Source organism: Heliangelus exortis, chromosome 28, assembly GCF_036169615.1.
Source record: "Heliangelus exortis chromosome 28, bHelExo1.hap1, whole genome shotgun sequence".
In the NCBI taxonomy this organism is placed as follows: domain Eukaryota; kingdom Metazoa; phylum Chordata; class Aves; order Apodiformes; family Trochilidae; genus Heliangelus; species Heliangelus exortis.
This window is the reverse complement of record NC_092449.1, coordinates 4,242,686-4,264,528: the sequence shown is the minus strand read 5'-3', so window position 1 is coordinate 4,264,528 and position 21,843 is coordinate 4,242,686. Positions and strand designations below refer to the sequence as shown.

At 59.2% G+C, this 21,843-nt stretch overlaps 1 protein-coding gene across 1 annotated transcript; it reads left to right on the top strand.

The window, feature by feature from the left end:
* The first annotated feature begins 11,748 nt into the window (after positions 1–11,748).
* LOC139787981 (calcium/calmodulin-dependent protein kinase type IV-like) lies at positions 11,749–21,694 on the top strand. The gene is made up of 13 exons (XM_071727434.1): positions 11,749–12,083; positions 12,532–12,659; positions 14,595–14,673; positions 14,885–14,947; positions 17,887–17,969; positions 18,085–18,157; positions 18,583–18,673; positions 18,770–18,844; positions 18,964–19,039; positions 19,159–19,285; positions 19,377–19,529; positions 19,851–20,053; positions 21,532–21,694. The coding sequence occupies exons 2-13, from the start codon at positions 12,562–12,564 to the stop codon at positions 21,692–21,694; spliced, it is 1,284 nt and encodes a 427-aa protein (XP_071583535.1). The 5' UTR covers positions 11,749–12,083; positions 12,532–12,561.
* Positions 21,695–21,843: the final 149 nt, after the last annotated feature.

The window sequence follows — 21,843 nt, the reverse complement described above, 5'->3', positions numbered from 1 at the left end:
GGTATCCCCATCAGGAACTTTTCTGGGTGCTGAGGGTGATTCCCGGCGTTTAACGCCTGTTGCAGCATTAGCAGAATAGCAACAAATCTGCTGTTAATTAATCCGAGGCTCTGAAGTTTGCCACGAGAGGGTGAAAGACTAATTTGGCTTTTTAATAAGTGCAGTCTGTGTGCCGGGGGTGGGAAGGAAGCACCGAGGCCGGTGCCACTGCCGGCTCTGCCAGAACCAGGGGAAGAGCTTGGCAGGGACTTGCCAAAAAGAGGGGAAAAAAAAAAAAAAAGTAATTTTTTTAAACCGTCTCAGTCAGGTCTTTTTGAGGCCTGACTCATGATTTTTTAAGATGGGGGGTTGGAAATACAGAGTTAAAAATAGCAAACTGGCAGGCGCGAGGCTGAGACCGATCATCGTTAGTAATTAATTAATGGAGCTGAAGATTTTCAAGGCCTGCTGAAAGGGATCGTTGAGATCAGGCAGATCAGGCAGCCCGGTGGCTCTTGTGGAGAGCTTGGAGTTGAGGATTCATGGGGATGGAGACCTGGTCCAGCCCTGGCTGCTCCAGTGGCTGCATCCCACTGGGGCTGATCCTGCTCTGGGAATTGCACCCAAACCCAGACACCCCTCAGATGTCACCCCCGGGTGTCACCCCGGCACAGCTCAGACCTTTCTCATCTTTAATTTGGGGCTGCCAGGGCATGGCAGGGGCTCGGGGGTCTCCTCAGCCTCCTGGCCAAGGGGACGCGGGGACCCTCTGCAGCATCCAGGTGCTGCCCAGGGGAGCAGGGTCATTACCACAACCGCTAATTGGGGCTGGAACAGGGATCCTGGAGGTCCCGGTGCAGTGTCCCCTCCCCAGGAGCTGGGCTGGGGACGTTCCAAAGCCGAGCGAGCATCCCACGGGCAGCACCCACAGGTCAGGCTGTGGGGAATGGGAACCTTTCCCGTCTCTTTCCTGAGTGAAGTGTCTGGCACTGCTGGAAAACCGGGATTTCCTCTGCACGCTGACCCGGAGAAATGAAACACGTCTTAAATCTCTCCAGGAGGAAACAGCCCCCGGCCCCATCACCACCCAGTATCCGTACTCCCAGCTGCTATTGGAATTTTGCCGGCAGCTGGGGGATGGGGAGGGGGTCTTGAGCCCCCAGTCCCGGCGTGCAGCTCTCCCAGCAGAGCCTCCCCAACTCACCCTACGCTGCTCCGGGCTCCATTGCAGCATTTCGGCCTTTAATTTTTTTTTTTTTTTTTTTCCTTTCTAATCCCCTGGCAGCCCCGTGCAGCCTCCCACCTGGCACCACGTCCTGGCTGTGGCCGAAGTGGGGGGGTCTGGGGAGGTCTGGGTGCAGCTCACCCCTATCCAGGGCACCTTCAGGGAGTCACCGAACCATTTGGGCTGGAGAGAAACCCTGGAAACTCACCGAGCCCAAGCGTTAGCCCGGTGCTAACAAGGCCACCACTAAACCGTGGCCCCCCAGCCCCTCCCTGCCCACCTCCAGACCCCACCTCGGCCATCCGGGAAGCGAAGACAAACTCCGAGCATCCCCCACAAACACCCCTGGCAGCTCCGGAGCTTTTCCGGGGAGCAATTCCCCCTCCCTCCCGGCACGGAGTGAGCATCCATCCCCCTCGGCGAGCTCCTCTCTCGCCAGGTAACCGGCATTATATTCGGCCCGATTGCTCCAGCATGATCCTCCCGAATGGTGCTCAGCGGGGACGCGGCGTCTTATGTAAAATACAAGCTCCTGGGTGAGCCTTTTAATAGCGATGGCTCCTGCCCGGGGGGCGGGGGGGCTGTTGGCTGCCACGCCGGTGCCAAGAAATGATTGAAAAGTTGGGGCTCGCCGTAGGAAACACCCTGCTGGGGGGAACAACGTGTTTTCATTCCCCTGCCAGGTAACAAATGAAAAGAATTGCAGTGAATGCTAATGGGGCTGCGGAGGCTGCGGGGATTGGAGCCGGGGCTGGGGTGGGGTGTGGGGGGGGAGCAGGGACAGGGGGGTCCGGCCCCAAGAACACTGGAAGTGTTGGGGGACCCCGGTCTTGGCACCCCTGGTGGATGGCACGGACCGGCTGGGGGGTGCTGGAGGGAGGACGCTGTGCCAAAAAAATCGCTTTTTTGCATCCAAACACATCTGGGGGAACGTGTCTTCCCCCCCCCGTCCCAGAATTCCCTTTTGGCGGGAGGTCCCATCCCAGGGAGCCCATCCCAGCTGTCGCCATCCCTGTGCCACGGCCCGGTGGCACCGGCTCGGGCCGGGCTGAGCTGTTGGTGAGCGGAGGCGAGGGGGGAAGCGATGGGTAAACAGAGCTGAGGAGCCCTCACCCACCCCCCTGAATATTTTATATCACACACCAAGAAAAGACACTCGGGTTTCAATGATTTATAAAGGAAGATCATGGAGAGGTTTCTATAAAATATGTAGGGCTCCTAATCCCGACATCATCAAGCCAAGAGGACTGGAATCATATATTACCTTCCCAACAGCCCCGCCGGCTGCAGGGACGCGCCTGACACATAAAAGTGTGTTTACAGCGTTGGGCTCCTCTCGGGAGAGGTAAATCACGGCGGGGCGGGGAGGGGAAAGGGAGCCGGAAATTAAGTGGCAATTTCTGTCCGTCACGACAGGGGTTGGGGGTGAGGGGCTTGAGGGGCCCCAGGATCCCCATCCCGCAGCCACGCGGTGGGTGCGGGGATGCTCTGGGTGCAGTGCTGCTCATTCCCCAGTGATACTTCTCCCCTGGGGGTGCCAACCCCTCAGTGATACCCCCCAAACCATGGACCAAGAGATGCCACCAGGGATGGGGCTTCCACGGGGCAGGGCAGGATCGGATCCGCAGGGATCCAACCTTGGGGCTCCCGTGGTTCCATCCCTTCACCCCATCCTTCGAGGGTCATTTTTTTAAATTTTTTTTTTTTTTTTTTTTCTCCCTGCAGAAGGCACGCACTGAGCTGGCGAGGGCCTGGGCAGCTTCTGGCAACGGTGGCGGGGATTTGGCATGCGGCGGCGGGAGCCAGCAGCCGATGGGGCCCCGGCCGCCGCGTTATTAAGGGATTAGCAAGTTGTCTTGGCGCTCAATTGTAGATAAGTGCCGCATTTTGTATTATCTTTTCACGCTGCACCGCGAAGGATGACAAAGAGACAACATGGGTGTCATGGCCTTCAGCATATCATTAAGGGTAATTTGTCTTGCGGGGAGGGGGAGGGCGAAGGGAGAGAGGGAAGGAGAGGAGGCAAGGGAGGAGAGGGAAAGGCAGCCCGGGAGGAGAGAGGGGATTAAAAACTAAGGAGAGGAGATTAGGAGTGAAACGCGAACTGTATTCAGAGGCAGCCAGGCAGGGAGAAGCAAATAGCCGAGGAGGGGGCGACCGTTCCGGGGGGCTCGGCCCGGCAGCGGGGGCCGAGCCGAAGCCCCAGGGCTGGGAGAGAGGAGGCAGAAAGGTGGGCAGGGAATGGGGGGACACTCAGAGCCCCCCTCCTCTTCCTTTCCAGCCCTGAATCCGTCCCCAGCATCCATCACATGCATTAATCTGTAATAACGAGCCCGGGGTCACAGGCAATAAGATGCACACGGGGGAGTCCAGGGAATCCATTTCATGACTGAATAACCATCGGCATCAGCTCGGGGGGCTCCTGGGGGGGCTGAGGGCACGGCGGGGGGATGGTGGGGCATGGCGACAACTTGGTGCAGCCTCCTCCGCGGTGCAGCCCCCCTCACCCATCCTCGGGGCAGTGCCCAGGCACCGGGGGCTGCTCCCCCCCCCCCCCCAGCAGCCAAGAGGAAAAGAAAAAACGAGAGCAGGAGGAAAATCTGACAGCGACCCAGGCAAGCCCCCAGGCTGGGAGGAGCTGGGACTGCACTGGGGGTGGTTTGCTCAATCAATCGATCAATCAATCAATCGATCGATCAATCATTCAATCAATCAATCAATCAATCAATCTATCAATCTTCAGGGTGGGAATTGATGGGGGGCAGGTGGCTTTTTTTTTTTTTTAGGGGCAGAGAACGGAAATGGGCATTTGGGGATAGTCGGATGGAACCGTGGCCACTGCCAGCAGGAGGTACCAGCCTGACCTGGGGGAGGAGGAGGAGGAAGAACCCTGTGCCCGCGGCTCTCCCCGCCTCCACCTGGGACCAGGGACACCCAGGAACCACCACGGGCCCCCAGGTACCCCCGTGCTCCCCCAGCCCCTTCCTCCACCCCAGGGACCGAGGCCCCCGGGGATGGGGACAGGGGACAGGGCATCCTCCTGCACCCCCTCCCTCCCCTCCCCTTCTGATAATCCTATTTTTGAACCAGGGGATTAGGATCAATACCTCCCTCCTAATGCTGTGGTAATACAGTGTTACACCGCCAGCGCCAGTTCCCTGCTGAAACACTTAAGGTAGTTTAAACCCATTTGTGCCGGGGAGTGCCGTGAATCCACAACGAGCTCCTCGCCCGGCCGGGCGGCACGCTGGGCGCTGGCCCGGCTGCTGCTGGCCAAATCTGGCCCTGGGTGGCCACAGCCAGCGGTCCTTTGAGCCCGGGGGACTCGTGGCCCCCGAGGGGACCGTGCTGTGATGGGGCTTGTGAGCACCGGGGCCACCTTGCAGCTGAGCCCTGGTGGTGGTGACCCCCCAGGGGGTTTGGGTGACCCCAGCTCTGCCCCTCGGTGGCCCCGGTGTGTCTCGTCCATCTCTTGCTCCAAAAGTGGCTGAGGGGTTTGAAGGCAAACTCCCAGGGAATAGAAACACAAATATTTCCAGCCGGTGCTATAATTATGAATTAGAGCAAAGCTCTGTCTTTATTAGGTGCTAATAGAGATAAAGGGGGTTTTGAAATGCAAGGCACAGCCAGAGAAATGCTAATTCACCCGGAGACCTTCCTTGCTCCCCACACCAGAGAACTGAGGTTTCAAGGCAACTTCACTCCAAAAAAAAAAAAAAAAAATAAAAAAAAAAAAAGAAAAAAAAAAATCCCAGTGGAAAAAACCCTGAGCACCCTCTCAGGAGGTTAATGAAGCAGGAGGAGGGACACAGCAGGCCTTGGGCACCAGCTATGCCAGCAAACCCCAGCCCTGGGTTTGGGGGTTGAGGTTTTGTCACCCCAAATCCCTGTCGTTTTTTTTTTTTTTTTTAACATTTTCTCCCATTTTTTTTTTTAACATTTTCTCCCGTATCGATTTTCCGTCATGCACAGAGAAAGGAGATGATCCTGGCTGAGCCAGCCTGGTTCTTGCCACTGCTTGGCCAAAAAAGTCAGAAAAGTGCAGGGGGTCACTGGCATCTGTGCAGGGGGATCTCCCTTCCATGCCTGGGGCATCCTCTCTCTCTCCTCCCCATCCTCTCCCTCTCCTCCCTGGTTTTGGGGAATCCCAAGCTCCCTGTCCCAGCTGCTGGGACCACCACAGGGGTCTGGGTGGGACCTTGGCAGGATGGGCCAGCAGCCCCTGCATCCCCATCCTGGGCTCATCCCTGTGCTGGATTCCAGCGCCCAGGATCCATCCCTCTCTGCTCGGAATGGTTTTTCAATTAAAAATATCCCGTAATAACCCTCAGAGGGGTTTTTATTTCCTTCCCTTTTTTTGCATTTTTTTTTTTTTTTTTTTCCCCTTAAATAAATCTATTATGAGGAGCTTAGAGCTGTGTGTAAACCGGCAAGGGACGATTGGAGGATTAGGGATCGGCGCTGTCCTGGTGTGAGGAGCAAAGAGAAGGGATTCCTGCTGGGAACTCTGCATCCAGCCGGCTCCGGGAGCAGCGGGGAGACCCCGGTGCCAGCAAAGGGGGGTCCTGGAGCAGACCCTCGTGGCTGTCTGTGCTCGTGCTACACTCCCACCCCCCCCTTCTAGTTTGGCATAAAAATCATTTTGGTTTGGGACTCCCCCCGCGTTCTGCTCCCTCGTTTCCAGGCAGCTGATAAGGGTGCTGAGCATCCTGGAGGGGTGGGGTGGGGGGACAGTGCAGGCAGGGAGTGTTTCACTCCCTCTGCCAGGGATAATCAGCACGTTTGCCATGTTCCTGACCCCAAAACGACAAGGAAATTGTGCACAAAACCAATAGATTTTAGCCACACGCCTGCAGAGAGATATAAATAAAACCCAGACGGGGATCCGTGTGCTGGGATGGGGAATGGATTCAGGACACGAGCAGGGATGGGGATGGGGTTGCTGGGGGTCAGGATGGGGTGATCCTCCTGGTGTGTGGTGGCGATGCTCAGGGTGGCTTTTTGGGGGCCAATTCTGACTTTCCTGGAAATAGCCCCACGGAACCGGCCAACCTGAGCTGCTTTGGGTGGAAAATTCATGGCCTGGGGAAAACCCAGGTGTGAACAGAGGGCTGGACTGAGTCCCAGATGTGAGCACGGGGAAAGCTGGAGCAGGTTCCAGGTGTGAGCGCAGGGATGGTCGGAGCATCCCCGGGACAGCTCAGCCCCCACCCCCGTGCAGGAACCCTCCAAGCCCCTGCTCATCCTCTTGCTTTAACGCACCACCTCTATTTATTCTGCTCCTGTAACTGTAAAATTGATTTTCTTGCAACAAGACGCTTGTCTTTCACTGCCGAACGTGCCCCAACGCTCCGACATAAGACACTGGCAATTTTTAATTAGTTTCCTTTATACCTCCTGCCTCCCCACCCAGGCGTGTGGAACCGGAACAGGGGGCCCGAAAGGGAGCAGGAGCCAGGGGTGACGAAGCCTTTTATATTCTTGATATGATTATTAATAATAATGCACATCGTTTAGCTAACGAGGCAGGAGGGCAGGGGTGAGCAAGGTGGTTACTGCAGGTTTGGGCTGGAGGAGCATCTTGTAATCCTGAAGTAGTCCCTGTGAGCAGCTTCTGGCCTGGACTGCAACCCTCTCCCCTGACTTCAAACCTGCTTTGCTGAGACCCCATCCCAGCCCCTCGGCCCCAGGAAGGTGGAGGGGAAGGTGTTGAAGCCCCTTGAGGGCTGCCCCTGGCCCAGCCAGGGACTAATTGGCAGAGCCTCATTTCCCATCACGCCCCTGCTAACGAGCCCAGGGTTATTAAAGCCTTAACAGAGAGGGTTGCAGGGAGCTGTGGCCTTTGCTGACCCCAACCCAGCCTCACAGGAGATGTGGCAGCTCCGGGGGGGTCTTCAGCTGCCCTTTGGCCCTCTCCCCCCCCCCAGCCTGTAGAAGCCTTGGGTGATGCTCCAGGGACACTGCAGCTGAGGTGCCAGCACCGCGTGGCCTTCCCTGGGTCAGAGGTCACCAATCCCCCCCCCCCCAGCATCCCGGTGCCTCCCCCAGCCCCCCCCGGGACACTCAGTGCTGTTCCCCAGAGGCTGTGGGCAGTGATGGGGTGGGGGAGACAGCCGGACCCCCCTCCAGCATCCCCAGGGTGTCCCCAGCAGCAGGATGATGTCGGGGGGGGGGAGGTCAGAGACCCTCCACCCCTTCCAGGAGTGCAGGAGCACACACGTGTGTGAGCGCACACGCATGTGCACAGATGTGTGAGCACACCAGGGGGGCGGATGCGGGCGTGCCTGAACCAGACACCAAAAAAAAAAAAAGTAAAAAAAAAAAAAGTTACCGGAGGGAGGTGGAGAAAAAGGGGAGGGAAAAAGAAAAAAAAAAAAAAAAGAAAAAAAAGAGAGAGGAAAGTCCTGTAGCCTTTTGCCTTGTCAGTTCTCCGTCTGCTGTCACTCAGCCGCCGAATTCTCCTTCAAGTTGTCATAGCAAGGCTGCGGGGATTATGCCGCGGCTCTGTCCAGAGCTGATTCATGTGGAACGCGCGCTTGACGAGCGGAACCGCTGGGCTGAGCGGGAGCCGCTGAGACCCCCGATTTTCCCACCTTCCTCAGACAATCTGGTATTGTTTGGCCGCAGCCTTAGTGATCCCTGCGCCCGGGCTGTGACTGACACAGCTTTGAGGCTCTAAGGCGTATTTTGAATTTCTAAAACCTCTCAGGAAGTCCCCGGGGTGCCTTCTGCCATTGTCTTGTTTCTCCTTTCGCCTTTTTCCCTTTCCACCCCGAACCCCTCCCGCCTCCCCCGCCTCCTCCTCCCGCTTTTTTTCCCCTTCCTCCCCCCTTTTTTCCCCTTCCTCCCCCTAACTCCAGGCCCTACAATCCCAGTTTTCTCTTTCCCCCCCCCCACGCTTACGCTCTGACTCTCTCTGGAGCAGTCCAAACAGTTTGCAAACACGATTAAAAAAACCAAAAAAAAAAAAAACCCAGAGAGAAAAACTAAATAAAGCTCTAAAAGTTCCCAAATCCTTGATCCGCTGCCGAGGAGAAGAGCTTTACTTGTTTGCTTTTAATCAGCCGACGCCAACCCTGGGATGTGTTGAAAAACAATAATAGAAATTAATCTTTCACCTAATCACTCGCTCGCCTCCGTCCCGCTGCCCGCTCCGCTCCGCGCAGCCTCCCCCAGCCCCGGCAGTCCCGGGAGGGACCGTCCCGCAGGAGATGCTCCAGGAGGATCCGTCCCGGTGAAATGTTCCCACCGGGAGCTGCTGGCCAAGGACGGGGCTGCCGGGGGCTCCAGGCCGTCCCCGCGGCTCTGCCGTCCCTACCTTGGGCTCCGCTGTGCCGGGACCACCGAGCCGGTGCTGCCCGGCCCCCTCGGCCCCCGGGCTCAGCACTATATAACCATTTCCCATTTCCAGTCTTAATCTTATAAGAATGAATTGAGAATGACCAGCGTAAATACACGGGGGCCACTGGGAGCAGAAACCACTCTTTAATCTCAGATATGAAAACAATTCCCTGCTCCGCTCGCTGGCAATCAGCGAGTGCTATCAGTGCCGCGCTCTCCCCGGGAACGGGAGAGCTTATAAATATGAATTAGTGCAGAGAAAATCTACTCTCTTACCTAAAGCTAAATGTTATCTGGGTCCCTTTCCAGCAGTGGCTGACATTTCCAGAGTGCTTTTAGTCACATCTGCGGGAAGACAACTCATTTCTTGTTTTTTTCTTTTTTTTTTTCTTTTTTTTTTTTTTAAGGGGGGAAGAGAGAGGGAGAAGGGAGAGAAGGAAACGGGAGGAGGGCTGGGAGGTACCGTCTTTGTTTGAAGAAGGGAACGCGGGATGCTGAGTGTGCCCCCGGGAGAGGGGAGATGCCAGGGGGCTCTCTCTGCCCCAGCACCCGGGACAGGAGAAGGCCCGAGGCAGGGGGATGGCCCTGCCTGAGCCAGGCCTGGAAATGCGGGGGCACAGAGCAGTGGCTGTGTCACCCCTGAGTGACACAAAGCAGAGGGGTCTGGCCCGAGAGGAGGGGTCACGGCCCGCGGCAGAGCGCGGAGCATCCTCGGGGCCTCCCTGAGGTCGGGGAGGATCAACACCCATGGGCGGGCTGTGCTGCCCTGGCAGAGCTGGGGAAACTGAGGCACGGTGTGAGCAACACTGCCCCAGCGCCAGCCGAAGGGATCCCGGAGAGAGGGGAGAGGGGGAGGAAGGCGAAAGGGGCAGAGGGGTCCTGGGCACGGGCAGCAGGAGCTCAGCCCTGGCAGCACATCCCAGGCAGGGGAAGCATCCCGGGACCCGCTCCTACCGCAAACGTTTCGGCGAGGGAGGGCTCGGTGTCCCCCGGGGGGCTTTAGCGGGAGGATTCAACCGGCTTTTAGTTTAGTTGCGCTTTTTTTTTTCTTTCTTTCTTTTTTTTTTTTTTTCTTTTTTTTTTTTTTTTAATGAGCGGCTCCTGGCAGGAACGCCGAACATCAGTAGGTAGCCAGACCTGGCTGCTGGCAGGCGGCGCGGTGTTTCTGTGTCCTTGTCTGGCTGAAGTGAGCTCTGACCTCATTTGCTTCGTGCCATTCAATTAACGAGACGAGCGGCGCTGGGGAGGGGATGGGGGGGGGGGGGGGGATGCCGGGGGGAGTTTAACCGTATGTATTAATTTCCATTTTATGTTCCAAACAATTGCGCATCGCTCGGCAGCAGCCGGTCCCTCGCACGGGGACCGTCCCCAGCCACGCATCGGCCTGGGCTGAGCTTTGCTGCTGAGCCCTGGCCCCGGGGTGGGGTTCGGGGGGACCTCGGCGGTCCCTGCTCCGGCTTTGCCTTCCCATCCTGACCCCAAAGGTGGCTCCGGGTGCTGGGTTAATGCCCTCCCATCTTCTGCTTCATCTGGCGGCTGCACAGCGAGACAGAAATGGTTTGGAAAAGGGTGAGATAGGGAGAGAAATGTTTCCTGGGATGTTAAAAAAAGCGACTCCAGGCACCAAAATTTATGCTGCTCTGAAATGGGTTTTATTCCAGTGTAATGAGAGAACAAAATAATTAATTCCTCTCCCACAGACAAAAGACCGAAGGCTTTCCTCCCACCCCATCTTCCCACCCATCCATCGGGAGGGTCCCTGGGGGGGCTGTCCCAGAGCCAGGGCCCGATCCTGGGGGTGCTGCAGGGAGGGTGCAGGGGGGCTGCACCCCAGGCAGGTGTCCCAGGGGGTCTGTGGGTGCCATGGGTGGGCTACAGCCCCCTCACCAAGAGGTGTTACTGGCTTTCCCATGGGAAGGGGCTGCCTCTGCTTTTCCAATGCAGCCCCCTCACTTTTTGGGGATGAACGGGGGGATTGTGCTTGTTTTGGGTGAAGTGACAAATATTAATTAATCAAACCAGCCTCTTCCAGCCCACCCTTGTGTCCACGACATACCAGGATGGGGAGAGACACCCACAGAGTCAATTTATTCACTGAGCAGGTGAATATTTTCCCTTTCAGAAGATTCCTTTCAAAAGAGAGTTGGAACCAGACTAGATCAAGAGGGGCCAAGTTTGTTTCCCTCAGATATGATAAAATATTCTAATAAATACTCGGGAAGCCCATTACAAGGAGAACATTTCCTGCCAATGAGACCTTCATGGTGGGTCCTTTCATGCGGGTCCTCTGCCCAAGCTGTGGCAGTGGGGACCCCGTGCAGTGTCCCCAGGGTCTCGCCAGCACCAGCACCCGTCGGTCCCACGTGGAAGGTCACTGCCCCTCAGGACATTCTCCCTATTTCTATTTTTTGATAGTGAAACATAAAAATCTGCTCTTGGCTCTTCAGAGGTGGGCTTGGGAAAGAGCCCATTCCCACCTCAACCCCGTTCCCATCCCCAGTGACACCCCGGTCCTAACCCCATGCCCATCCCACCTCAACCCTATTCCCAGTCCCACCACTGCTCTCTCCCCGTTCCCATCCTCTTCCTGGCTCCAGCCCACCCCATCCTCACTCCCCGTCCTAGCTCCATCTCCATCATCTCCATCTCCATTCCCACCCAAACCCACCCCTGGCCCCATCACACCCCTGGCCCCCACCCGCCCCCGCCCCCTTCCCATCCCCACCTCATTCCCTCAGCCCAATCCCACCCCCATCCCAATCTCAGCCCCTCCTACCCCCCCCCCCGTTCCCATCCGGTGGCCGAGGGCGTCACCGTGCGGTCGCACCCGGCAGCGCCCGCGTCCACCCCGGGCGGGGCAGGATCGGGCCCCCCGGGGGCTTTTTTCTTTTTTTTGGGGGGGGGGAATGCTGGGCTTTGGGTGCTTCCCCCCACAACTGGGGCAGGGAAGGATGGGGACCCCAGGTATGCGGGGCTGTGGGGGACCCCCGGGATGCGGGGGTAGGGTCCGTCCCTCCGCACCCGCGGAGGTGCCGGGTTGTGGTCCGATCCTGGCGCTGGGTCGGGAATGTCGGGGCAGGGATGCGGGGCGGGGGCTCGGAGCTGCCCGTCCCCCCCTGAGCAAAACCCGGAGCCTTGGGGCGGTGGGGCCGGGGGCGGCGGAGCCCGGTGCAGTGGCGGCCGCGGGCCGGGGGGTGGCACGGCCGAGCCACCGGAGAGCGGAACCGGGCGGGGATGGTGCCTGGGAGGGTCCCGTCCCGCAGCCCACCTTCCGCTGCCCCCGCGCCCCTCCCTGCGCCGCTCAGCACCCCGCAAAGCACCACCGAGGAACTGAGCCCTACGCCCCCCCCCTAGTGGGGAGCTGCAGGGGGGTCCTGTGATCCGGGGGGCTGCATCCGGCTGCAACCGCAGCAGCCCGGCGTGGGCAAGGGGGGCTGAGCAGCCCCCGCACCCACCCTCCGCCCAGCCACCCTGTTCCGGGGATGAGGCAGCGCCGGGGGGGAAACAGCTCCGTCCCGCAGCCCCCCCGCAGCTAACGGTATGTGCCGGGATCCCCAAAGCCCACCCCGGAATCAAGGGAGCGGGTGTGTGTGTGGGGGTGTGGGGGGCAGCTGGATGTCGGGGGAGTTTGGGGGTGCAAATACCCCAACGGGAATTGCTGCGGGGAGGGGGGTTCTCCGGGTCCAACCCGCCGGGCTCCGGAGAGGGATGGGAATGGAGGGGAGGGAATGTGGGGGAGTGTGGGGGCCTGGTGTGAAAATCCGGGGGGGCCATGAGACCGGCGGAGGGGGGGTTATCCCCTAAAAGGCAGCGTACGTGCCCGGCGGGAAGGGGATTTGTGGCTGCGGCTCAATAATCCCCAGCGCTGCTTTTTGCGGGGCCATCTGGGCGCTGGCAGGGGCGGGGGGGGGTTTGGGGGAGGCTTTGGGAGGGTGTCAGAGAGTTGGGGGGACCGCGGCCGGCATTCAGGCTCCTCATCCCAGCAGCTGGCAGGAGCCGGCGGCCCCCGGCCCACCATGCCCTCCTCCAGCACCGGCACCGAGTATTGGATCGACGGCTCCCGCCGGGAGGCAGCCCTGGAGGATTTCTACATCGTGGGCCCGGAGCTGGGACGGTACCGGATAGGGGGGGGGGGGGCTGAGGATGATGTGGGGGGCGAGAGCCAACTGTGTCCTAATCAAGGCCTGGTAGGGAGAGGGATGGAGAGAGGGCTGCAGGGGGATGGAGTGGGATGCAAGGGTCTGGAGGGATGGATAAGGGTGGGAATGGCAGGAGACCCCCACCTCCATGTAACCCGGGGCTTGTGGTGGTCCAGCGGTGGGTTTGGGGGATGGTTTTTGATGGAGGGTGGGCAGGATGGGGCCCTGGTTCCCTGTGCACGTGGAGCCCCATGTTTCTCACCCCTGGAGGGGGGGGGGGGAGTGGGCTCATGGTGACACCCACCCCCCCTCTGTGCAGCCCAAGGCTTCGGGGGGGTGGGTGACGATCCTGGCAGGGTGTGGGGCCATGGTGGGTGCCCCCCCCCGCGGTGTGAGCCCCAGCAGCAGCACACGGGGCTCCGGAGCCCTTCGGTGGTGGCCACCTGCAGGGCAGAGGAGGCTCTGAGCCTGAACCCCAGCAGTTTGGGGTCAAAGCTGCTGTTCTCGGAGCCTCTTGCCGAGGTGTGGGGGGTGCCAGCTGCGCGTGGCCCCGCCGCCCCTTCAGCAAATCCCATTGTCCGACATTTTCCAGTTCATCTGCAAAGCAAATGCAATTATCTCCCGCCGTGCTCAGGGCTGATTGTGGGGTTTGTTTTTTTTTTTTTTTTTTTGTGAGGCCTTCAGCAGCCGTGGCTGCCGGGGTGAGGGGCTGGGCCGTGGTTAAAGCCAGCAGGGATCTCTCTGGCTGCCACCAGAACTGGGGACACGAGGGGCAGCCTGTGCTGTGCCACGAGGAGCAACCCCAGCACCCCCCAGATTTAGGATCAAAGGTGCTGGTGGCTTTTGCTCCCATTGGAACCACATTTGTGTCGTGGCCACAGCAGCAGTGATGCCATTTTGGGTTGGAATTGCAGCGTTGTGAGTGTTTTCCTGAGCTGGGGAAGAAGCAGGTGGTGACCGGGACCTGTCCCCAGCCAGCCCGAGCTGTGTCCAAGTTGCTTTTTATCTGCTAAGCAAAATGTCACCAAAAACGTTGGGCAAGATGAAGAAAAACGTGTGGGAAACAGCCAAGGTCTAGAACTGCAGGTTCTGCAGCATCCCCCGGCCCTCTGGTACCCGGCTCTGCCGTTGCCATGGAAACGTGATTCCCAAGTTCAGCCGGATGAGTTGCAAAAAATCCACTCTGGTTTTCAAAACAAATCTTTCATGAGAGGACTCTGGGGGGGGGGAGGGGGGGCAGTCGGTGTGGGGTCCCCTGCGGCCACCCTGGGGCTGGGCTTGGTCTCAGGGCAGGTTTTGGGATGAAAGGTGGGGTTTGGGGGCACAGGGCTTTGGGGTTGGTGCTTGGCTGGGTCGAGGACACAGCTGGGTACCTCAGAGCCTGAACTCGGTCCTGGAAGGTTGAAAAGCCAAAAAAGAAGAAAATGTGGTTGATTATTTGGGGATGAGAATTCATCTGCCCTGAGGAACCAGGCCGTGACGATGAAATTGTCACCGAGCCCTGTCACAGCCTGCAGTGAGGGTTGATTTCACTGCCCGGTGGCTGGAAAACCTTATTAACTGGATGGAGACCTGGCCAGGAGCTGGGGGACAGGGCCGGGCTGGCACAGGGACAGTCCCTTTCCTGTCAAGGGTTTTTTTCACGGGATCCCTGGGGATGCAGCCAGATGGGAGACACTGCAGTCCCCACTGGGGTCATCCCCGGCCTCCAGCAGGGACAGGGAACCTCCCTCCTCTGATGAAAGCTGCTTAAGGATTTAAACCCCTTGTAGTACTGGGTTTTAATTAAAATGGCTTTGCCAGGGAAAGCTGGAAATGATGCAGGGAGGGGGGAATCCATGCTGAGCTGGCAAAGGCTGGACGGGGGGTGGGGACCTTCCCTTTGCCTCACAGCCCTCTGTCCCCCCCAGGGGAGCCACCTCGGTGGTGTTCAGCTGCCAGGAGAAGGGCACAGGCACTCCCTATGCTGCCAAGATCCTGAAGAAGACAGTGAGTATCATGGGGGGGGGGGCTGTGGGCTGGGGGGGACTCTGTTCGACCCCCAAAGCACCTCCACACCGGCAGGGCAGGGGGCTGGGGGATACTGGGTGCTGCCACGGGCCCTGGGACAGACACAGGACCCTGCAGGGGGCAATGGGGAGGGGGCAGGTTCTGACCCAGACCCAGGCAACACCTCCTCTGCGGGGTCTTTGCTTTCCAGATTGACAAAAAAATCGTGAGGACGGAGATCGGGGTCCTGCTGAGGCTCTCGCACCCCAACATCGTGAGTTCAACCTCCCCCTGCCCTGGCGACCCCCCCCTGCACCCCATATCCCCTCCCTGCACCCCATATCCCCTCCCTGCACCCCATATCCCCTCCCTGCACCCCATATCCCCCCCCTGCACCCCATATCCCCCCCCTGCCCTGAAGATTCTCCTCACCCTGACTCCCCTGCTCCTTCCAGCACCTTCGAGCTTCCCAGCTCTGATACCAAAGCCCCCCCCTCATCTCCTGCCCTGAGATTTCCATTTGCCGAGCAATTTCCATCCCGGAGATCAAATGAATCCCGCAGGAAATGTGCCCCGTGTCTGTAATGAGTCCTGCAAGGGGAGATCAAAGGCGAGGCTGGGGAGGTGGGTGCCGGGTCCTGGTCACCCTTCCTCCTGCTCAGGGGACAGCAGGGACTCCGGAACTGCTCCAGTGGTTTGCAGAGAGGATCAAATCCCCTCCTGCCTCAGCAGGGCTGGGGCTGCTGTGTCATCCCCTCTCCCATGGCAGAGCCAGGGGGGGCTCCGTGCCCCCCCGCCCCCCCTCTGGCTCCCCCTGCCCCGAATTTCCCCTGGAGAACTGGAAAAGCTGCTTAGGGACAACCTGAGGTAAAGAAAGGACACAAAAAGAAGCCACCTGGGAGCTGCTCTGGGGCTGGCTGGTGACAGACCCTGCTCCAAGGGATTTTGTGAATGGGCCATCACCAGGACATCACCAGAACATCACCAGAACATCACTGGACCATCACCAGAACATCACCGGGCCATCATTGGACCATCACCAGAACATCACTGGACTATCACCAGAACATCACTGGGCCATCATCATAATATCACTGGGCCATCACCAGAACGTCACTGGGACATCACTGGACCATCACCAGAAGATCCCCGGGCCATCCCCAGGCTGCTGCAGCCCCGGCTGCCACTCTGTGTGTGGCTCCAAGCCCCAGGGGACTCCCTGCCCACCCCCCCCTCCACCACCACCTGAAACCTTGATGCAAAGAACTGAAGCCAAGAGAAATCCCCAACATCCAAAAAACAGGGAGGAGGAGGACAAAGGGGCTGGAGCCAGGGGGTCCTGCAGCCCCTGGGCACACGGCCCTGCCTTGGGGTGTTCTGGATGCTTCTCCTTTTTCCATGGAGATGCTTCTCCTGTCCCAGGATGTCCCAGGGCAGCGGCCAGGACAGGGATCACCTTCCCGGAGCATCCCAGGAGGACACTTGGGTGATCCCAACCATGGCTGGGCAGAGGTTTTCCTCTGATGTCTTATCAGGCAGGCAACAGAAAATCCCATTTCTGCCCTCCCGCCTCCTTCCCTCTCCAGGCAGTGGCACCACGGAGCTGCCAAGGAGGAACCAGCAGGAAGGTTTTAATATTTAAATCGCTGAGTTTTCTGCGGGGTTCTGCTGGCTCTCCCCAGCTCAAGTGATGGGTTTTTGAAGAAGTGATGCTCCCGTTTCATGGTTTACGCCGGGGCCGTCCACGTCCTCGCTATCGTTCAGCCCCAACCTCGACAGCAGATGATAATAGGATTGTAAACTTTTGAAGTTAATAGGAAAATTATAGTGCTTCCGTGTATTATTATAATGCAATAAGCTGCCACATAGTGTCTCTCACCCCGCGGGGTATCACTGCTTGTCACCCAGCCTATGAAGGTAATGATTAAAGCCCCATGAAATTCGCAGTGTCACAAAAGTCTTAAGCAGCATGAAATTCTCTGTTTTCCATTAAAAAAAAAAAAAATTCAAAAAAAAATTGCATTTTGACAGATTTTCCGAGAGAAACCTGTTAATTCCAGGTTTGCTGCAGTGGCACAAAGGTGGCGTGCAGACAGTCCTGCCTTGCGTGGGAGCTAAAAACAAAAAGTCAGGAGAAAACCAGTGTTTCTTTAGGGCCTTTTCCTCTGCAAAATGGTCCCAGGGGTGGTTTGGCCTCTCAGGGCTCTGTGTGTGTATCCTGTATGCCTGAAGTTGGGTGCAGGATCCATCCCAGAGGGATGAGGGCTGGATGTGGGTGCCTGAGGTGACATCCAAAACCTTCAGTGAGCTCCCCTTCCAGCTGAGATGAGACACGAGGAGGATAAAGCACCAGGTGCTCCTCTTCCCCTCCCCTTCATCCTCTTTAAGGTGTGATGAAGTGAGCAGGGCTGTTCCAAACAGTTTAAGAAAAAAAAAAACTAAACTAAACATGTTCAAACAAATCAAAAGGAAAGGGGGGGGAGGGGGGGCAGTGCTGCTGCTGCCACATCCTGCATCTGCATCCCACCCCTGCATCCCACTCCTCCATCCCACTCCTCCATCCCACTCCTGCATCCCACCCCTGCATCCCACCCCTGCATCCCACTCCTGCATCCCACTCCTGCATCCCACTCCTGCATCCCACTCCTGCATCCCACCCCTGCATCCCACTCCTCCATCCCACCCCTGCATCCCACCCCTGCATCCCAATCCTCCATCCCACTCCTCCATCCCATGTCTTCATCCTGCATCTGCATCCCACCCCTGCATCCCACTCCTGCATCCCACTCCTGCATCCCACTCCTCCATCCCACTCCTCCATCCCACCCCTGCATCCCACTCCTGCATCCCACTCCTCCATCCCACTCCTGCATCCCACTCCTCCATCCCACTCCTCCATCCCACTCCTCCATCCCACCCCTGCATCCCACTCCTGCATCCCACTCCTCCATCCCACTCCTGCATCCCACTCCTCCATCCCACTCCTCCATCCCACTCCTCCATCCCACCCCTGCATCCCACTCCTGCATCCCACTCCTCCATCCCACTCCTCCATCCCACTCCTCCATCCCACTCCTCCATCCCACTCCTCCATCCCACCCCTGCATCCCACTCCTGCATCCCACTCCTCCATCCCACTCCTCCATCCCACTCCTCCATCCCACTCCTGCATCCCACACCTGGATCCCAGATCCCTCCTGTTGCTCCTTGCAGATCAAGCTGAAGGAGATCTTTGAGACACCCTCCGAGATCGTCCTCGTCCTGGAGCTGGTGACAGGAGGGGAGCTCTTTGACAGGTACCCCCAGCCCCCCCATCCCGGCCCCTCCAGAGCCTCCCCCCGGTGGCAGGGGAGGATGAGGAGGGGGCTGACGTGCACCCTGGTGCTGCCACTGCCCCTCGTGTGCCCCCAGGATCGTGGAGAGGGGATTCTACAGCGAGCGGGATGCGGCCCACGTGGTGAAGCAGATCCTGGAAGCTGTTTGGGTAACATTTCCCCCCTGGAGCCCCTGGGGTCTGGCAAGGAGGGAGCTCCAGGGGGTCCCCCTCCAAATCCCCCCCGGGAGAGGGGTCACCAGCCAAGGTGCCTCTTCTGAGCTGCGTTTGGGGGGTGAGGGAGGAGAGGGAGGAAGGTCAGTGCTGCTCTGCAGCAGGGGCTGAGCTGGAGATGGGGTTTCTATGGCAACGGGAGGGTTTAAAATGGAAACTCAATAAGGGGGAATGTCCTTGCTGTGCCCCCACGGCCCTGCCGGCAGCTCCAGCACCGTGGATTTTTCCAGAGGGGCGTTCAGGGGAGTCGGTCCCGGGTTTGTGCCTCTTCCCAAATCCTGTCTGAGGCCCCTGGGTCATCCCATCCCCCCCACATCCCCCTCACACCCCCCCCCCCGCATCCCCCTTGTCTCTCTCTGTAGTATCTGCACAAAAATGGAGTTGTCCACCGGGACCTGAAGCCTGAGAACCTGCTCTATGCAGACCTCTCCCCTGATGCTCCCCTTAAAATCGGTGAGGTCCAGCACCCCCCCAGCCCCCACCCCCGGGGGGAGGCTCAGCACGGGGGGACGGAGAGGTCCCCAACAACCCCTCTCCATCCCCCCAAAGGTGACTTCGGGCTCTCCAAGATCGTGGACGACCAGGACACCATGAAAACCGTCTGTGGGACCCCGGGGTACTGCGGTGAGCAGGAAAGGAGGGGGGGTTGTCCCCATCCTGAGCCCCTGCACAGCTCAGTGCAGGGACGGCAGGAGCCGATTCCTCTGCTGGACCTTCTCTTTGACCCCAAACTCTGCTTCCAGCCCCTGAAATCCTCCAGGGGGGTCCGTACGGCCCCGAGGTTGACATGTGGTCCGTGGGGGTCATCACTTACATCCTGTGAGTAACCGGACCCCTCCCCACCCCTTCCCGGGGCCGGGAGACGCCCCCAGGGCTGCACCCCCCGGGCTTTGGGTCGGGTTCTGTAGCTCCTCCTCTGTCCCACCCCCCCCTCCCAGGCTCTGCGGTTTCGAGCCTTTCTTCGACCCCCGGGGGGATCAGTACATGTACGGCCGCATCCTCACCTGCGACTACGAGTTTGTGTCCCCCTGGTGGGACGAGGTTTCCCTCAACGCCAAGGACCTGGTGAGAGGGGTTCGGGAAATCAGAAAACTCGGGGAGGAGGGGGGCGGGATGGCAAGAGGAAGCTTTCTCTCTGCGGGATAATGGGTTCCAGGTGAGAAAGCTGATTGTGCTGGACCCCCAGAAGAGACTGACGGTCCAGCAGGCGCTGGAGCACCCCTGGGTCACCGGGAAAGCTGCCAAGTTCGCCCACATGGACAGCACGCAGAAAAAACTGCAGGAATTTAACGCCAGGAGGAAGCTGAAGGTGAGCTGGAAAAGCCCCCTCAGCCCCCTGGGGGTGGCTCCTGCTCCTGCCCTCCCGTGCAAACCCCTGCGAGCTGCTGTCCCAGCCGAGGAACGCTCAGGGACGTGTGGCAGCCCGGGGGGGGGGCTCGGGGAAGGGGGTGACAGCTCCTTGTGCAGCTCCGTCCCCGGGCAGAGCCCTGTCCCGGGCGAGAGGCTGAGGAGCAGCGGGTGCCACCTCCCCTTCCCCAGGCTCCAGCACCTCGGGAATGGCATCGGGGGGTGGGGGGGAGACCCCCATAACCCCCCAGCCCCCCCCTGAGGCTGCTGTGACCCCCCGCAGGCTGCCATGAAAGCCGTGGTGGCTTCCAGCCGCTTGGGCAACCACGGCCACCACGACTGCTCCCGCAGTGGCCGCAGCCGGGGGGGGGGGGGTCCCAAGGGGCGCAGGGACCCCCGGCCCCGAAGCCACCACCACGGCCACCACCGAGGACCTGGAGGCTTTTCCCAGCGACGTCTCTGCCGTGTCCAAGGTGCCCACGGAGAGCTAAAGAGCTGGGCTGGCCACGGCTCCATCAGGGGACATCCCAGTGACCCTGGGGGACAGGGGGGGACACGGAGCCCCCCAGGGGTGCAGCCCGGGGTCCGTGGTGCCCTTGGCAGTGCAGTTGTGTCCCCAGGAGGAGGGGAGGCTGCTGGCCCGGGCTCCCCAGAAACCTGAGAGCTTTGGGCGCCGTGGTTGGAAACGATCCCTTAAAACCACGGAGCAAAAGGCTTAGGAATGGGATTTCTTTGTCCTTCCCAGTGGTGGTGACAGAGCTCTGTACATAGTCCTGAGGGGACACCTGGATCACCCCTGGCCACCGATGTCACCTCTGCTGTCCCAGCCCCAGCTGTGGGCTCAGACAGGGTCTGAACCCACGCGTGAAAAGTCCCCCCGTGGTTCCTTTGTTGTCTCCAGTGGGTGAGCGACCTCCACTTGGTGCTTGGGTTCCTCTCCAGTGTCCCTTGTCCCCTGCTCAGCCCTGCTGGGGGTTGGGGGTGGCAGCAGGACTGTCACGAGGTGGTGGCCCCTCTGTGTGTGTGTGTCCCCCAGTTTTTGAGTTATTTTACCCCAGAAATCAGAGCAGAGAACAACAAACTCCTCTCCCCTGGCTGCCAGAGCCCCAGGAGGGGATGCCCGGGTTTCCTGGGTGGTGAAATCAGCTGAGAAACTTCCTGAAAAGCAATTTTTTGGTTTTATTTTAAGGCTGTTCTTGGCCAAGCCACGGGATAAGCTCTGGTGGATTTTAGTGCAGAACAAGTGCTCAGAGGGGAGAAGCCACAGGACACGGGTGGGGGGGTCACAGAAATCCCTGGTGTGCCCAGCAGGCCTCGTGGTTTGAGGCTAAACCAGCGAGTTTTGGCCAATATCTCAGCCAGAGAAAAGAAAAAAGAGAAAAGTTGGACCCGAGGTTTTGTTTTTTCCAGGAACTGAGCATCTGGGGACAGAGGGACAGGGGACAGCAAGGGCAAACTGGAATTAAAGAACGTTTTGGCGAGGGGAAAATTCTGGATTTCTTTTTTTTTTTTTGGTGTTTTGCAGGCAGGGTGGGGTTTTTCTCTCCTCTTTTTAACCCAGGGGGCTGAACCTTTGTCCTGCCCTGAGGGTGACACTCAGACTGTCACCCAACTCCTCATTTAACCTCCTCCTCTCCTAACCGGGGTGTTCAAAGCCCACTTGATGGTTTTTCCGTGAATTCTCTTCATTTTGGGGCTGGAGCTGGGGCTGCCCAACCCGCGGAGCCGTTCTGGGGAGGGATGAGGGGTTGGGCGGCACCAACCCGCGGGCAGGGAGGGGAAAGTGAGACAGAAATAAAAATCAGGAGCTGCCCCAGGGAATGAACCAACCCCCGCGGCACCGCCGCCGCCTCCCTGACTTTATTCCCAAAATTCGGGGCTAAAACTTCCGATGGCTCAGCCCGGGGCGGCTTTCCTGACACCTGAGGGAGTTTTTCTGCGTTTTTCACCCCATTTCTCCCCAGGCCCGGGCCGGGGCCCTCTCGGGGCCGTTGTCGCGACCTCTCGGTGCTCTCGCGGCTTGGAGGCCGCGTCCTGACGTCACACGCTGACGTCATAGACGCTGACGTCACCTCCCCGTTGCCAGGGTTACAGAGCCGCTCCCGCCGCGCCGCTCGCTGGCCGTGACGTCACCGCAGCGGACCAATAGGAGGAGGAGCCGGGGGAGAGGGGGCGGAGCGACGTGAGGTAACGGGCGCGGGGATTGGCCGGAGCGCGCGTGCGTTGTTTTCTTTTTTTTTTTTGGCGGCTGCTCACGCGCCGGCGGCGCCCGCTGA

Coding starts and splice junctions, on each gene's coding strand:
- LOC139787981 (XM_071727434.1), top strand. CDS start 12,562: ATGCCCTCCTCCAGCACCGGCACCGAGTATTGGATCGACGGCTCCCGC. Junction 18,674..18,769: donor TGATGCTCCCCTTAAAATCG/GTGAGGTCCAGC, acceptor ATCCCCCCAAAG/GTGACTTCGGGCTCTCCAAG. Junction 18,845..18,963: donor TGGGACCCCGGGGTACTGCG/GTGAGCAGGAAA, acceptor CTCTGCTTCCAG/CCCCTGAAATCCTCCAGGGG.